At 41.6% G+C, this 17,873-nt stretch overlaps 1 protein-coding gene across 3 annotated transcripts in view; it reads right to left on the bottom strand.

Annotated features, from left to right (window-relative positions):
• Nucleotides 1–17,601, bottom strand: part of KITLG (KIT ligand) — a 118,486-nt gene extending 100,885 nt beyond the window's left edge. For 2 of the 3 annotated variants that reach the window (XM_036761303.1, XM_036761305.1), the window contains exon 1: nt 17,261–17,601. In XM_036761303.1, coding sequence (XP_036617198.1) covers nt 17,261–17,275 — 15 coding nt within the window. In that variant the 5' untranslated portion in view covers nt 17,276–17,601. The remainder of the gene's footprint in view (nt 1–17,260) is intronic. The other variant, XM_036761304.1, reaches the window with a different exon arrangement.
• Nucleotides 17,602–17,873: the final 272 nt, after the last annotated feature.

Raw genomic sequence — 17,873 nt, 5'->3', positions numbered from 1 at the left:
AACAAAAAATGAAGAGGATGGCCTTTTAAGGCCCCTTAACAGTTTTAAATCTTCAGTGTGGTATAGCAGAAATACTTGAGTTCTTGAGTCAGAGGACCTGGGTTAAAATCTTGCCTCTGACCTCGGGCATGGCACTTAACCTTCCTCAGCTTCAGTTTCCTTATCCGTAAAAGGAGAAGATTGGAACAGATCACTTCTAAGATCCTTTCAAGCTCTGGATCTAGGATCCCTTCCTCCCAAAGCTATGATCACCACCACCACCTCTCCATGCTTGCGACCTGTGTTACCTTAGGTAAGTCACCTGAGGTCACTTCTGGCTCTAAACCTAGCATCCTAAACTGGGACCCTGCCTCCATTAGCAATATGCTCTAAACAGTGGAACTAACTGACCTCAACTACTGAGGTGAGGCCAAATTCCATAAAGAATCCAGGTAATTCTCTCAGGAAATGAATGCTAAACATCATTCTCACTGGTCGGTATTTTTGTCTGTCCGTTTTCTTACATTATCAGTCTTAATTTCTAACTTTACCCTGATAAAATCACTTCAGGTTTCTAACATCTGTGGAAGAAAACCTGTGGAAGATCAATGTACCAACTCAGGGGTTCTTAACCCTGACTTTGCAAATTTGTTTTAATAACTTGGTAACTGTTTTTCAATAGAATCAGTTTTCTTTGTAATTCTATGAAATTTTATTTTACTCATTGTGAAAATCCTTTTCTGAGGTGATCCATAGGCTTTACCGGACACACATAAATAAAGATTAAGAACCCATAAGGAGAGAGAAATGTTCTATTACTTGAAGATTTTTGTGATGTTGGAACCAGCCACAGGGAAGAATCTTGGGATGTTTGATTACTCTCTTGTAAACACTGAAAAAAGGATTGCCGAGGCTTCTGACTTCTAAGTAAAAACTGTCAGCGGCTACAGGAATGGACCAGCTCCTACAGCTGGTTTGGGGCCTCCCAGGGCCTCAGGAAAGGAGTCATCCAGGAGAGAGTTATTTCAAAGGGGGCAGGAGGTCTACTGTCAGAAGGAGGGGCGACAGTACCACCACAATGAATCAGATTTTTCCCTCAACTGGCTGGGACTGTTTCTTTGTTCTCCTCTACAGTTCTCTGGTCTCCGGTTCCTATCCACCCACCAACTCTTTGCTATTTATCATTTTACCACGGAGAAGTCCTGTAAAATTGAAAGATGCTGCCTGCAGCCAGCTTTCTGGTGCCCAGTCATAATACAGTTCCATTTGCCTTTATTCATTTCAGACCACACAGATACTGAAAAGTTGATGGGGAAAGAGAGAGCATGGTAAGCCTTACATTCCCCTTGGTTACTTGGGCTTCCTTGGGCTGCCTGTCTTTCAAAAGACGTAACAAGAGGCAGCCTGGGCACTGGGGGAAGTGCTCGCCGGAGAACTGGGGCTGGAGGCAAGAAGGCATAAGTTCAAATACATACATTAAAACATGGGCAGCTAGGCAATGTTGGAGGTAGAATGACAAATCTGGAGTAAGACAGACTTAAGCTTGAATACTGACTCAGTTACTTACTAGTTCTATGACCACTTAAACTTTCAGGGTCTCAGTTTCTTCATGTGTAAAATGAAGATATTAAAAACACCTACCTCACAAGGTTGTCATGAGAAGCAAGTAACAGACGAAGAACTTATAAATGTTGCCTATTCAAATACTACTTAGGACACTTATTTTCAAATTCATCGAGAACAAGTCACTTAACCCAAGGATTCCCAACCTTTTTTTTTAATCACCATATTCCTTGGCTTTCAGTAAACTTTCCCATGCCCCCTATTCAATGTGAGAGGAAGTTAATTCTAGAATTTACCATGTAACACATTAGAAACAAAACTAAAAGATTAATGGCAGCTAGGTGGCCTAGTGAATAAAATGCTAGGACTGGAGTCAGGAAGACCTGAATTCAAATATGACCTCAGTCATTAGCCATGTGACCCTGGACAAGTCACTTAACCCTATTTGCCTCAATTTTCTCATCTCTAAAATGAGCTGGAGAAGGAAATGGCAAACCACTCCAGTATCTTTGCCAAGAAAACCCCAAACGGGGTCACAAAGTATTGGACATGACTTAATAACAATTTTAATAGTATAACATAATTACGTACCAAATAGTAGCCATACCCACTTGACAACCTCTTCACACCCCTGGTAATCCCTGACTTAACCTCTTTGAGGCTCAGATGCTCAATAAGGCTATAAGTTATAAACACTGTGAACTCCCTAGAAGGAATTTTCCCAACATGAAATCAGCAGCTCCTTATATAACCAATAGAGCACCAAACTTAGACCTGGGTTTCAGCCACACTGTAACTACTTACTGGCTTATTGACCATAAGAAAAAAAAAACTGCATTCTGCCTCAGTTTCCAAACTGTAATATTAGAGATGGTAAAATATTAATGCCCTGTCCCAGGATTGTTTTATTGTTTTAAGGCTCAAAGGAGATCACAGATTTGGAATTAGAAAAGAATTTATAGGCCTTCAGTCTAACCTTCTTATTTTTGCAGATAAGGAAACTGAGGTCCAGTTAATTAACTTAGCTAAGATCATGCAGGTAATAAGTGACATAACATGTTATAGCATGTCATGTTATACTTTGTTACATTACATGTATTGGGATGGAATGGGATGGGATAGGATAGAATGAGATGAGAATGGATGGGATGTTTTGTCATAATTTTGTGTCAAATGTTATGTTATGTTACATCATGTCATATTATATTATACTATGTTACATTAGGTTAGGTTACATGTGATGTTGGGAAGGGATGGAATAGGATGGGATGAGATGAGAATGGACCGGATGTTTTGTTACATTGTACTGTGTGGAATGTTATGTAATGTTATGTTATTATATCTTTGTTTCTATAAAGTACAATTTAAACTTAAGCTCTTTCTTTTCCCTCTTTTATCATAGAGGTCAAAGGTCAGAAATGAGAACTGGAAAAAGAAACTCAGAGGAGAATGCAATCATAAATTTAAAAGTCCAAGTGTGATGATGGCATTAATTTATGCACTGACTAGAAGCAGTGGAAATTAAATTTAGTCTCATTTTTCAACTTTCACATCAAGCAGCATGGCATAATAGAGTTGGCTTGGAGCCAAGAAGACTTGGGTACAAGCTCTGCTTCTGACACATACTGGCTGTGTGACCCTAGCCAAGTCCCTTAACCTCCCAGTGTTCTAACTAAGACAATAATACAAACAGTCCAATGAAATGAGAGGTCCAGAATAGTCTCTATTTTCTTATTTATCTCTGTGTATCACTTTTAAAAATCAAGTGTCATATCTCTGATTTACCTGCATTTATTTTAGTTTGAGGCAGTGATTTTATTGAACCTTCAGATTTTTAGTACCGACACAAAATTTCACAGACAAAGAAACAGAAGACCAGAGAAGTTGAACAACTTCTCAAAGTTATACAGCAAATTACTGACAGAATCAGAATTAGAACCCAGGTTTCCAGACTCTACTACCTAAAATTCTCATCATAGAAAATACTTTCTGTAGAAATTAACCAAAAGTTATTGGGCATCACATCATCCCAACATCACATGTAACCTAACCTAATGTAACATGGTATAATATAACATGACATGATATTTTTGAATGTTTCATAAATTTCAAAACACTGGTTGCTTATCCAAAAGGGTTTTTCATTCATATACTTGCCTATTTATCATAACTGATCCATTCAGATCGAGTTCATATGTTAACTGCCTTAATGATTCAGTAGAAGTTCCTTGTGGATGGGGATTATTTGTGTTTGTAGCACAGCTCCTACTACAATGCTTACAGGAAGTATGTGATAAATGCTTGTTGAATGATAGGCTTATCTGGAATCCAGAAGACGTGGGTTCAAATCCTGGCTCCACCATTTAATACCAGGGTGACCTTGGGCCAAGTCACTTTATTTCTATAATTCCTTCATAAAATGAAGGGATTAGAGACTCTATGATCTCAAAGGTCCCTTCTATCTTCATTCTGATGAAAATGGTTCAGTAACTTGCATGAGCTGATGCAGACAGAACTAGGAAAATCACAATACACAATGATAACAATACAAATGGATAGAAAGAACAACCATCACAAAATAATCAAAACTGAATGTTGAAAAATAATTAAGAATAAGCTTGGCTCCTAAAGGAGAAATGTGAGAAGAAACCTCCTTTGCAGAGATGGGGGCAGGGGGGAGGTTGTCCATGGGTGTGTAACAGTATATGTAATATCAAGATGTTTTTCAATGTGTTCATCAATTTTGATAAATTTTTTTTTGTTCTTCTTCTTTGTAAAAATGTTAGAAGTGATGGCGTGAGGTAGGAGAGGGATTCTGGGGGAAATCCAGGCTATATCAAAATAAAAGATATCATTACATAATGGTTCAATGAAAACTGACTTTAAATTGCAAATTAATTTTTAAGCTCATCTTATTCATTTTACAGATGAGAAAACTGAGGCACAAGAGTTAAAATACTCTGATCAAGGTTAGAGCATTAGTAAGTGTCAGCACTGGATTTGAACCCAGGTCTTTATAGTGTAGCTAGGGCACAGCTAGGTGGCATAATGGATAGAATGCAGGGCCTGGAGTCAAGAAGACCTAAATTCAAATCTGGCCTTAGACACTACTAACTGTATGACCCTAGACAAGTCACTTAACCCTTTCTGCCTCAGTTTCCTCATCTGTAAAATGAGCTGGAGAAGGAAATGGCAAACCATTCCAGTGTCTTTGCCAAGAAAACCCCAAATGGGGTCACAAAGAGGTGGATATGACTGAAAATAACTGAACAGCAACAAAACTTTATGATGCCAAATCAACCAATCATTCTACAACTGACAATATTTGTTTTAAACATGTTACTGGAGGAGGGCTTATCTCAACTGCCAGGTTAACATGTGAAAGTATTCTGAAAATAATCTTTATAAAAACAAAACAGTCCTTACTTATCTCAGGCTAGACAATTATGGGGAGGGGGAGGGGGGCAGCCCAGAAAATAAGCACAGGGAAGTCAAAAAGGAGTTTGATTTCAAAGTCCTTCCTATCTCCTCTTACCACACCCAACTCTCCTCCAAGAATGAGTCCAGTGAAGTCAGAAAGTCAGACCTTTGGGTTGCCACATTACTGTTGTCACAATAGCTGCTATGGTGTAAAATAATACCAGAGAGTATGAATTATAAAGCATCCCAAGCGTTTCTTCCATTTGCTCTCTAGATTGAACCAGCCACACGGGAGACTGGAGGCCAAGAAAGTCAAAGGCAGTTGCTTATGAATCATGTGTTTAAAGGGGGTGGGGAATGAGAAGAGATCCCTTGGGAAGTAGCCTAGGGTGAGCAGCTAGGCAAACTGTGGAAAAAAGCCTTCCCCCCCTCCCCCCAAAAAGGGGAAAATTTGCATAATATTAAAAAGTTACTGCCTGCCATCCAGTAAAGACACAAAGCAAAGCAAAGGAAATGCCTTCCATTACATGAAAGGTAAAGAAAGACCAAGTGAGTACCAGAAAAGCAACTGACCAAGTCAGAGAAGGAAAGATGTGAGCCTCTTTTCTTCATGGGAGTATATGCACAGCATGGGGGACATAGGGCTATCAGTCTGTGTCTGTCTGTCTCTGTCTCTCTCCATCTCTGTCTGTCTCTGGCTCTCTGTCTCCCACCCTCACACCATCTCTCTCTCTCTCTCTCTGTCTCTCTCTCTCTCTCTCTCATAGCAGTGGAGGTTTAGAGCTTGAAGGGACCTTAGAGTTCATCCAGTCTAACCTTCTTATTTCACAAGAAGAACACTAAGAAACAAGTTCAGAGTTAGGATTCAAACCCAGATCTTTTTAAAAACAAACTTTGTTGATACACTGATAGTTGGTTCTAAAGCCTCAACTTTATTTCAAAGACTTTTCCAGGATTAATCCAGGTGAGACAGTGTGATAAGATAGAAGGAGAGCTGATCTGAAGACCTGGATTCAAATCCTGCTTCTGACATATGCCAGTTGTGTAACCCCAGGTAGCTCAGTGATCTGGAACGTAACTATTTAAGACTATTCATTGCAAAGAAACTGCTGACCTGCATTGGAGTTTCCCCACTTCGCATTTCCTTATCTATGGGTGTGCTAGTAAATGTTTAACAATGGAAAAAATGTTTGACACTCTTAAATTTAATCTGCATTGTAAATATTTTTTCTATCACTTTCTTAAGTCTAGACAATCAACAAAACAATAAAACAAGCCGTGATTTGTAGGGTTTGCCAATTTCTGAGGTGTAAATGATCACACAGAAAATTTAACAATCAGCTCCCATTCAGTGGGCTCTAGCACACTCCTGTTGACCAGTGAGATTAGAGGTCTGGTCGTTATTCCTTAGAGTACAGATAGAGCAAAGAGCTAAAGGAAAAGAAATTGACTCTCTGTAGTGAAGTGCCCAGGATGAAAACCAGTCCATGGGATACCATAGTCTTTGAGGGTTCCTAGACCATGGGGTACTTTGGCGGGGGTGGGGGGGGGGGGGTGGAGCAGGGAAGGGAGTTACTCTGTCCACTGTACATTGCCAAAAGCAGTCTAGTTTGAATGGTCCAAGCGTCCTCTTTGGTTTCAGGATGTTCTTCTATTGGAAATGGTTTCATTTATCATTCCAGGTAGATGCTTGACAATGACAGAAAATAATGAATGAACCAAATCAGATAAAATATGAAGCTCTCTGGATCCGTACACTCTACCTAATACTATGCAGCACAATGTTTGTTTTGGTTGGTTGGAGGGTGGGGTAGGGAGAAGGGAAGGATGTTAAAAAGTTAGCTGGCATTGTATTCTTATGTTATGAGCAAAATGGGGGTGGGGGAGTAGAGACAATTCAGGCAGAAAATGGTATCCTATTTCTTCTGAAGGATCTGTGTAATGTGGAATGAGAATATGGAAGAGATATTCAAAAGCTGAAATACAGAAACAGTCTCTTTGGGAATGTGTATTCTTTGGGAAGTCATTTAGGGTGATGGAAAGATTTTCAAAGTAACCATATTTTATGAAAAAGTTGGATTACAACTTAGCTAGCCCCCTCAATTCAATAAAACAAACACATTTTTAGCAACTTAATTGGGTTGGACCAGACTTTTCTCTTGCCATATGGTTGTTTTCCTTGTTCTCTATGGCATTTAGTATACTGTTAACACGGAGATTTCAAAATCTTGGAAGGGCCTAACCAGTTTTGAGCCATTATAAGTCAGCATTACTAAAAGCTATGGGCTGTTTCGGCCAAATTGGGCTACTAGTTGATTACACTCCCCCTCACTCCTCCACCCCCATATCTCCAGCCTTCTGCCTCCTGTGTGGATGGTCCTCCACTCCCAGAATACCAGTGTCTGACATAGAGTAGGTGCATAATAAATGCTAGTTGACTGACAGACTCTTGCATCAAAGATTAGCTCAGGTGCCCCCTTCCTGATAGAAAATTTTCTGTCATCCTGACTGTGATTTTCTATCTGTTCCGTCTCAAATATTTCTAAATTACTTTGTCTAGATTTCTCCTTTGTCCTCTTCACCTTTAACCTTTTGCGAATGCCCTCTACTAGGTTATAAACTCCCTAAGAGTTGGGATTACAAATCCCAGAGGTTAGGGGCGTGGCACCCTAGCAATCTGGAAAATCGTGTAAAAATTTTTGGCCCTCTCTTTGTACCAGAGAAGAAGTTGGAATTTTTTCTTTTTCTTTTATGGGGTGTTTGTAGTACTTTATTGTAAAATTTCGATTAAGTATTTTGTCATAGGCTCTGTGTCATCTGCTGGCCTTCACATGTCATCTAGAGCTTCCACCAAACTCCCCCCAAATTCCCATTTAATTTCTTATGACAATCCGTGATATATGGAAACTGTGATGGGGAAAGTCAAGATGTAGAAGGGATAAAACTGTAAGTCACTGTGTATCACTAGCACCTAGTCCAGTTTCAGTAGACAATTGACAGGGGATTGGGTCCAGCTGGATTTACAGATAAAAGGAACTCCCAGGTGAGGAAACACTCTCCATGACCGAAAGTCAACACTTTTTTTGTAATATAGAATCTTAGCATTGCTTTGGGTCACTACGAGATGATATAACTTGCCCAATGTCACATAGCTACTTTGTGTCGAAGGCTGGACTTGAACCCAGATCTTCCTGGCTCCTTTTATATTTGTTTCTATTATTCGTGACTTAGACCAAATATAAAATCCTACTTGGATTTTAAGTTCTTCACAACTTGGTCCCCTCCTACCTTTCCAGTCTTCTACTTTTCTTCATCCACATACTCTATTCTCCAGTGACACTGACCATCTTTCTGTTGCTTGAACAAGAAATTCCATCTCCTAACTCTGCCTTTTCATTGGTCATCCCCATACCTGGAATGTTTTCCCTCCCCACCTCTGAATCCTGCCTTCCCTGGATTCCTTCAAGACCCAGCTCAACACGATGCTCCCAGAAAAACCTGGAAAGCCTAACATGAACTGATTCAAAGTGAAAAGAGCAGAACTAGAACATGGTACACAGTAACACCAACATTGTAGCAATATTGTAGGATGATCAACTACAAATGACTTAGCTATTCTCAGCGCTATGATGACCCAATAGAATTCTGAAGTACTTATAATGAAACATGCTACCCATCCCCAGAGAAAGAACTAATAGAATCTGAACATAGATCAAAGTAATTTTTTAAACTTTATTTTTCTTGTTTTTGTTTTTTTAGGTGGGGAGGGTCTATGTTTTCTTTCACAATATGACTAAAGTGAAAATGTTTTGCATGACTACACATATATAACCTACATCAAACTGCTTGCCTTCTCAATGGGAGGAGGGGATAGAGGGAGAGAATTTGGAATTCAATTCTTTTTTAAAAAGCATGTTAAAAATTGTATTTACATGTAATTGGGGGGAAAAATACTAAATAAAAAAAAGACCCAGCTCAAATCCCACCTTCTGTAGGATTCCTCATTCTATCCCCCCAAAAGTACATTTTCAAATTACCTTCTTTTTGTCTTTTATGTACAGAGTTTTTATATGTTGTCACCTCCTTAAGAATGGGAGACTCTTGAGGACAGGTACTCCTGGCTGTTACAGCAACAAGACATTCTACTTCTGGGCTCCCACCATTCTCTCTGGCTGTACCCCATGCCTGGAATTCTCTCCCCTTCTCTGACCCAGCTACCGACCTCCCTAGCTTCCTTTAAGTTGCAACTAAAATCCCACCTTCTACAAGAAGCCTTCCATACCATTTCTTAATTACAGTGCCGTCCCTCTGTTAATAGTTTCCTGTATGTAGCTTGCTTTATAAATAGTTATTTATGTATTGACTCCCTCATTAGATTGTAAGCTCCCTGAGGCCACTGTCTTTTGCCTCTTTTTATATCCCCAGCACTTAGCACATTGCCTGGCACTTGGTAGGCACTTAATCAATGTTTATTATTTGATGGGTTTTGCCCTTTTTTTGTATTCCCAGAGCTCACCACAGTGCCAGATACATAGTAAGCACTTAGTAAATGTTTGTTGATTAATAGTCCAAATTTTTCTTTTGATAAATGTATTAACTTTATTTTGGAAAAATAAATTTCCCTCACTACGTAAGCAACCTAAGGCTACTTCACACACACACACACACACACACACACACACACACACACACACACACACACATCTCATTTGTGCCTTACAAGAACTCTAGAGTAAGGAAGGAAGATAGTACCATGCCCATTTTATAGCTGAGACAACTGAGTTTCACAAAAGGTCATAAGACTTTTCCAAGATCAAACAGCAAGCACTTTTGACACCAAGGACAATCACCTTGAAGTGACTTCCAATAACTAAAAGTTTCTTGTTTGTTTTTTTCTCCCTGAAATCTCTCAGAAACATCTTCCCCATCAGAAATAAAAGCATAGACTGATGTAGTTAATTGTAAATGAAATCACTAGTTTTGTGACCTTGGGTAAATCCCTTAAATTTTTCTGAGCCTTACTTTCCTCATCTGTTAGGTGGAGATAAGAATGGCCAAATTATCCACTTTATGGGATTGTTGCAAGGATCCCACAATGCACTGTATATAAGGCACCTGTAGGCTCAAAGACTAGAAATATCAGAGAAGGTGTCAACTGGCACAAGGCTATGACTGAGGTTCCCCTAAGAGAGTTCCCTAAATCTCTAAAAGCAGAGATACAGTCACTGACCCCATCTCTATAAGCATCATCTATAATATCATTAACAACAGCTTTTAACTAAGTTTTAACTGTCATGATTTAAATTGAGTGCCTTCCAATCCAGGATAGACAGACAGATAGATAGACAGACAGACAGATGAAGATAGACAGATAAACATATATATATATATATATGTTTATCTGTCTATATTGACAGATGGAGGTGTGTGTAGAAAAACAGATGAGAGAGAGCATTATTTTAAGTAGTGTGCATATAGGGAGTTGGATTATCTACAGTATATATAGTGGAGTATGTATTTATGTAGCGCGCATGCTATAAAAAGATTTACAACATATATAATATATATATATATCTATTTATACTGAACTCCCTAATACTAATTACATATTTTTTGTTGTTCATTTGTTTCAGCCATGTGGAACTCTTTGTGACTCCATTTGAGGTTTTCTTGGCAAAGATACAGAGTGGTTTGCCATTTCCTTCTCCAGCTCATTTTACAAATGAGGAAACTGAGGCCAACAGGGTTAGGTGATTTGCCCAGGGTCACACAGCTAGTAAGTGTCCAAAGCTGGATTTGCACTGGGGAAGATGAGTCTTCCTGACTCCAGGCTACTGCGCCACCTATCTCCTCTATGTTGCATGCACACATGCACACACACACACACACACGTGCATACACATATGTATGTGTGTATAACATGCATGTGTATAACCTATGTGGGTACATACACATATACATACATATTCAAATTCATATACAGAGAGCATCTTAAAAGTCTTAGTGCTATGTAGCTAAAAAGCTTTAAACTACATTAAGACTTCTAGGATATCCTATATATACTCTTTCCCCACACATCCCATACATTACACACTCATTCACACACACGCATACTGTATAAGCACACATCATATATATACATACATACGCATATATATATATGAAAGTCTAATATTTATTGATATTTCATATATACCCAACTTCCACAGGAGAGGCAGTATAGTTTCATGGAAATACAGTCTCAAAATCAGAAATGACCTGGGTTTGAAAATCTAGCTTCTACTACTGGCTGCCTGACTCTGAACAAATCACTGAATTCTCCAATAATTCCCAGCAACTCTCTATCATAAGACCATAAATTGCAGAGCAGGTGCCTACCTGCACTAGTAAATGGAGTTTCCTCCCCTGGGACTTCCCTAGGCCAATGAAATCACCAAAACCACAATCTGGAAACTAAGAACAGACTTTCTTTGGAATATATTATAAAAAAATATGTTAAGTTATAAGATAATCATACTCTAACAATAAATGTTTAAAAACAGAGAAAGAAAAAATACCCAACTCAAAATATTTCCATTTCTTCAAGCAATTTTGTAGCAATGATTCCATGTATCCTTATTAATAGTGTAATTGTTTGCCACATCACTGGGAAGTCTAGAGGCTGTGGGGCATATTGGGTAGAAGGTTGAGACTGAAGTCTACAATTTGTTGTTCAGTCATTTTTTTGTGTCTGACCCTTTGTTGCCCCATCTGGGTTGTCAGTTTTGTTGTTGGGTTTTTTTTTTTTTTTGCAAAGACAGTGCAGTGGTTTGCCATTTCCTTCTCCAGCTCATTTTACAGATGAAGAAACTGAGGCAAACAGGTTGAAATGACTTTCTCAGAGTCACACACCTAGTAAGTATCTGAGGCCAGATTTTGAACTCAGGAAGCTGAGTCTTCCTGACTGCACCAGGGGTGGGGGACCTGCGACCTTGAGGCCACATGTGGCCCACTAGGTCCTCAAGTGTGGCCCTTTGACTGAACCCAAGCTTCACAGAACAAAAGGAGCACTAATCCTTCTTCCTTCCTCCCTCCTGCCTCCATCCTCTTCCTTTCTAACCTCTCCCTCCTTCCTCTCCTTCCTATCTCCTGCCTCTTCCCTCTATGCTCTTCCCTCCAGTCTCCTCTTACCTGCCTTCTCTCACCTCCCTCCTGTCTCTTCTCTCCAGAAACCAGTTGGGCAATCCCACCAAGTGCCTCAACCCCTATAGTCACTCTTTAGGACTGGTCTCCTGAGGCACAGGTTGGTTGTGATCTGCCTTAGTGGATGTAGTTCCCACACCAAGAGTTCCCCCACAGTGGTGAAAGTACAGATCTAGGTCCTGGAAAGGAATAAGGCATACAGTGGAAATACTACGGAAAGAACTCGGGTTTCAGAGACCCTGAGCTCAGTTGCTGGGTTCCAACCCTGGGCTTCTTGTTCACTGGTTGTTCGACCTTTACCAAATCACCTCTTCTCTGCAAGCCTAGCTTTCTCTTTTGTAAAACAAAGAGATTAAATTAAGATGATCTCAGTACCCCGTCAGCACTGAATCTAGCAATTGTTGTAAACTCTTCCCATAAGAATTTCATCAGACGCACCCAATGTATGCTGTCACTCACCAAAACACATATGGATATTAATTTCATAGATTCAATTAGATTGAAATCAATCAATAAGCATATTATTAATGTATTAAGTGCTGACTAGGTGCCAGGCACTGTGTCTAAGCCCTGGGGATACAAAGAAAGGTTAAAAACAATCTGCCCTCAAGAAGCTTCTATTTTAATTGATAAAAAATATGCAAATAGCTAAGTAATAATATAGTACTTTCAACTTTACAAAAATCTTATCTAGTTTTATACTCCCAACGATCTTGAGAAGCAGGTGCTATAATTATTCCCCCTTTAGAGATGAAGAAACTGAGGCAGATAAAAATTAAATGACTTGCCCAGGGTCAAAAAGCTATTAAGTGCCTGAGGCCAGATTTGAATTGGGATCATTCTGACTTCAAATCCAAGGTATGTGAAAGCCTAGAGGGAGTAGTTCAAATTATAACAGTAGAAACCAAAGAAGCATTGTGTTCTTTGTTTCTTAAAGCATTTTGGGGGAAGGGATGAGCAGGGATTTTGATTGCTCGAACAGGCATTCTATGACACTATCATGGCTCTGTGACCTTTACGAACAAGTCACTTAACTGCTGCCTGCCTCAGTTTCCTCATCTGTAACACAAGGCTCTAGTCTGGAGCCTAATGTAGAGAAAGGACTTTACAAAAATTAAAGAACCACAGAAAATTTACTTATAAGGACTGGACTTGTGATCCCATACATCCATTCTAACCTTCACTGACCACAGAAATAAAAGACCTTTTAAATCAAGGGTCTTCAACCCTTTTCATGCACCATGGATATCTCTGGCAATATGGTGAAGCTTTTCTCAGAATAATGCTTTTTAAAAAGACTTCAAAAAATGCTAAATTAGTAAAAATAAAGATGTAAAAATTCCTTCCATGTCTCAATTCACCTTGAAATCTATCAGGCCCCAAGTAAAGAATATCTGATTTAAGCTAACAATTTAAACCTAGGGTCAAAATTAGCAAAGACAAGATTGTATTTGTGGACCAACCAAATGCAAACCTCAGTGACTGAAGCTTGCAACTGAAACATGCTAGCCACTTATGCAATATCGCAGAGGGACATTATTAAAAAAAAAAAAAACACCCTTCTGGCTTGCAGAACTCACCAGTGAAAAAGAGAAGACAATTTTTCCTCTCCCCCTCTTTCTCCTTTGGAGATGTTCCACTTTATCTCATGCTAATTTCCACAGTGTTCCCTCTCTCAGTGGCAGGAATGTGCTATTACTAGGAGGAACCCAAAAGGAAACTTTGAAGGTCACTTACTCGCTGTTGATGAATGCATCCATTCACCAAGGACACTCTTAGGATTGGGCCACAAGCCCTTTACCACACCATTCAATTCCCCAAGAGGCCACAAGCTTTTAACTTGTTCCTACAGGTCGCATTTCTAAAATATTTAGCTGTCTCCAATGTCCCCAGCCAACAGCATCCTGAGGCATTAACACCAAGCAGCTTTGCAGGGTAGACTGACCTCTTTCTAGTTCCTAATGGAATCATTCCATTTAATCCTACACCCATAAAGGAGATTACAGGGCTCACATTAATTCCACAAATCGAGGATATAATCGTGTGGTGCAGTGTCTGTCAGTAAGTCAGTCAACTAGCATTTATTAAGCCTCTGCCGTGGGCCAAATACTGTGCCAAGCGCTGGAGTTTCAAAGAAAGAAAAAGTGGAAAAAGAAGTGACTGGAGTCAGAGAACCCAGTTTCAGATCCTGATTTTGTGTGACCTTGGGTGAGTCATTTGACTTCCTTGGACCTCAATTTCTTCACCTGCAAAATGAGGAAGAGGGGTAGACTAAGGAGCCTCTGAAGGTCTCATTCAGCTCTAAAACTAGGTCCTGAGGTTATAGGGCTAGGTGTTTATTATCTTGTCAGTTTGGGAAATAAAGTGTAGTGCTGTAGAAAAGGGGGGCAGCTAGGTGAAGTGGATAGAGTGCTAGGTCTGCAGCCAGGAAGACTCCTGTTCCTTAGTTCAAATCTGGCCTTGGATACGTATTAGCTGTGTGACCCTGGGCAAGTCATTTAACCCTGTTTGCCTCTGTTTCCTCATCTGTAAAATGAAATGGAGAAGGAAATGGCAAACCACTCCAATCTTTGTCAAGAAAATCCCAAATGGGGGCATGAATAGTCAGCTGAGACTGAACAACAAAAATGGGGGAGGGGGGAGTGTGGATTAAACACATTGCCTCCAGAGTTCTCTATATTTATGATCTCCAAGTTGCTTCCAACTGCTTCGTTTAAACAACCACATTTTAACCATTTTACCTTTACCGGAAGCATCTTGATCTACCAGTCTGTGCAATGTTATTCCCATTCATATGAGCCTCTTCTACTCGGGGAAGGAATTTCTCTGACTCACTCTCCCCATCCCGCTTAAGAACAAGCCTATTTTAAAACTTCTTCGGTATAAGCAGCACTTCAGGGCCTATTTCTTTTCCTATCACTTCCATTTCAATAACAGCTCCCAAAGATGACCCAGTAGACTATTTAATACTTTACCTTTAAGAAGACAGAACATTAAAAGTTAGCTTTCTACATCTCTATCTTTTTAAAAGTACGACGCTTGATGATTCTATTGTCTGTGGGCTACTGCCCTCAGAAGTATCCTTTTCCCTTCAGATAATACAGAATGCTAGTCTAGACTGCCTCTAGATAAATGGATGGACTCAGTACTGTCCCTAGACCCAGAATTAGCAGATTTTGAAGACACCAAACTGTTTAAAGGCAAATCTCTTTCCAAGTGTAACTTAAGCATGAGGAATTGTTGTTTTTGTAGATTTCACGGACTATTGCAGCTCTCACTTTTAAAATGATTTTTTTTTTGAAAGCAGGAAAAAAAACAAACAAACCCTCTTTGCTTCCACCCTCCTCCCCTTTCAATTCAGGAATCTCAAGCGCCTGTTTACCCCTGGGGGTAAAAAAGAAGCAATTAGAGATACATACAGCCAATTTATCAGTTCTTTCACTTTGGGCTGAAAGAGTAAGATTGTAAAGTGATTCTAACAAACCGTCTCTAGAAGGACTAACCAGAAAGAAGACCCATTCAAAATAACGGCTCAGACGACTCCCTTTTAAACACCTACCAAGTTAAAAAAAAAAGCCAACCCAGCATTAGAGCTCAGTGATTTCGCAGACGAAATCAACAAGCATTTTAATGCTAGGCGCTGGGTATACAGATACTCAATGTTACCCAAAATTAACAATCTGGTAGTCCTCTTAAGACTGCAGAGGGACGGCATAGCAATACAGCAAAGCTTGTAGCGGCTTGGCTTTGGCACCACGAAGCCCAGGTTCAAGTCCAGGCCCTGATACGCTTTAGCTCTGTGACCATGAGCAAATCACTTAATCTCTCTCTGAGGCTATAAATTACACACAGACCTAGATAGGTGGAGGCAGTTTCCTAACACTGATACAATCACAGTTCCGACTAAAAATAAAAAGCATTTTATAGTGCAATCTCAGGATTACTCTGATTACAGCTTTAAGGAACACTTTCCTTGGCTTCTTCCTCCTGCCCCCCCACCCCCCTCCCCCCGCCCTCTGTAGTAAGGTGGGGTGGGAATTCTTGGGCTGGTTAAAAAAAAAAGTAATGCCTGGCCTTCCTGGGCAACGTTACACACACACACACACACACACACACACACACACACACACCACATACACACCTCACACACACACACACACCACATACACACCTCACACACATACCACAAAAACACACACACATACCACATACACATCTCACACACACACACCTCACACATACCCCCCCACCCCCACCCCCGCTCCTCTAGGTCAGCAAAACTTCTTTAGGAGCAACTGCTTCGCCACTGGGTCAGATATGCAGTTCTACGGCAGAGCTCTGTGGTGGTCCTATGCCGCAAAAGGGCAACACATTTCAAAAGTCTGAGAAAGAGAATCTGGGGCGCTGCACACTCTGCTTTCGGAAGACTCCGAGCTCCTCGGACTTGGGGAGTGTGCAAAGAAAGGTGTGTAAGTGCATGTGCGTGTGCATGTGTGTATGTGTGTGTGTGCATGCATGTGTTTGTTTGGGATGCAGGGATTTCGTTTCATAACCTGCCATCATCCATGTGGAGATTTCCCCTTAGAAAATCAACGTCTTCCCTGGCTAACTTTTAACGCCCCTTTGGGAAGACCGGAGACCTGAGCTCCAATATTTCAGGAAAAGATCTCTTCTGACAACCGGTCTTTTCCAAACTTAAAAAAGGGGATTTGGCTCTTCAATCAATCATTTGATGAGTCAACAAACACTCACTCATTAAGCGTCTACTATGTGCCAGGGACCGAGCAAATTGCTGTGGAGGCAAATACAAAGAATGCAACGATCTCAGCTCTCCGGGAGCTTCGGTTCTCAATGCAATGCGCACATTCCAAGTCCCTCGCCTTTGGGTTCCTGAACTAAGCACCTCTGTCCTCCTCCACCTCTTTCTTACCACCAACACCTTGCCCTGGGTGGCGGAAGGGAGGAGGGGTTCCAAATCCCTGCCAAGACTGGCTGGGTGCGCAGATTCCCCCCACCCTGGGGCACACACATTGGCCTCTCCCGGAGCCGCGCTAGTCCCTCCAGCCCGGTCCCCAGCCCAAGGGGGCACGAGGCGCGGGGCGCGTCCTCTACTTACTTGTGTCTTCTTCATAAGGAACGACAGCGCTGCAATCCAGCTCAGGCAGCGGTGGGAAAACTCCGTTTAGCTGTTCTGTGGCTCCAGCATATTGCTCGGGGAGCGGCGGAGGCGGCGGCAGCTGCAGCGGAGGCAGCGGCGGCTGCGGAGAAGCGGCGGGGGCAGCGGCGGTGGCGGCGGCGGCAGCGGCAGCAGCAGCAGCAGATTGTGCACGCATTGGGCAGCCCCGAGCGCTGCGCCCTCAGCTCCGGCCAGGTTCGCCGCCCGCCCCCCGCCCGCGGCGCTCGCTCGCTTACTCGCTCGCTCCCGGCCAGTCGCCGCGCGAGGCAGTAAGTGAAGCCGGAGCCGGCGCCGGGCCAGCGCTTTTATAGCTCCAGTCCCCCTGCTCCTCCAGCAGCGGCGGCGGGAGCTGCAGGACGGGCTGGCGGGCGGGCAGGCAGGCAGGACACGCCTTCTTCCCTCTGGGAGCTTTGGAAAGGCGAGCACAGCGGCTGCGAGCAGAGGAGGCTGGGTGGGAGGGGAGGGTGGATGGGTGGGGGAGGCCCCTGGGATGGGGGGGGGGCCCCGAGTAGGAAGGGGGGAGGGAGGGCCGTAAGAACTCCAGTCAGTGAGA

The sequence above is a fragment of the Trichosurus vulpecula genome, chromosome 5 (assembly GCF_011100635.1).
Source record: "Trichosurus vulpecula isolate mTriVul1 chromosome 5, mTriVul1.pri, whole genome shotgun sequence".
Lineage (NCBI taxonomy): Eukaryota > Metazoa > Chordata > Mammalia > Diprotodontia > Phalangeridae > Trichosurus > Trichosurus vulpecula.
The sequence above is the reverse complement of the archived record's forward strand: the minus strand, read 5'-3'. Positions and strand labels throughout refer to the sequence as shown.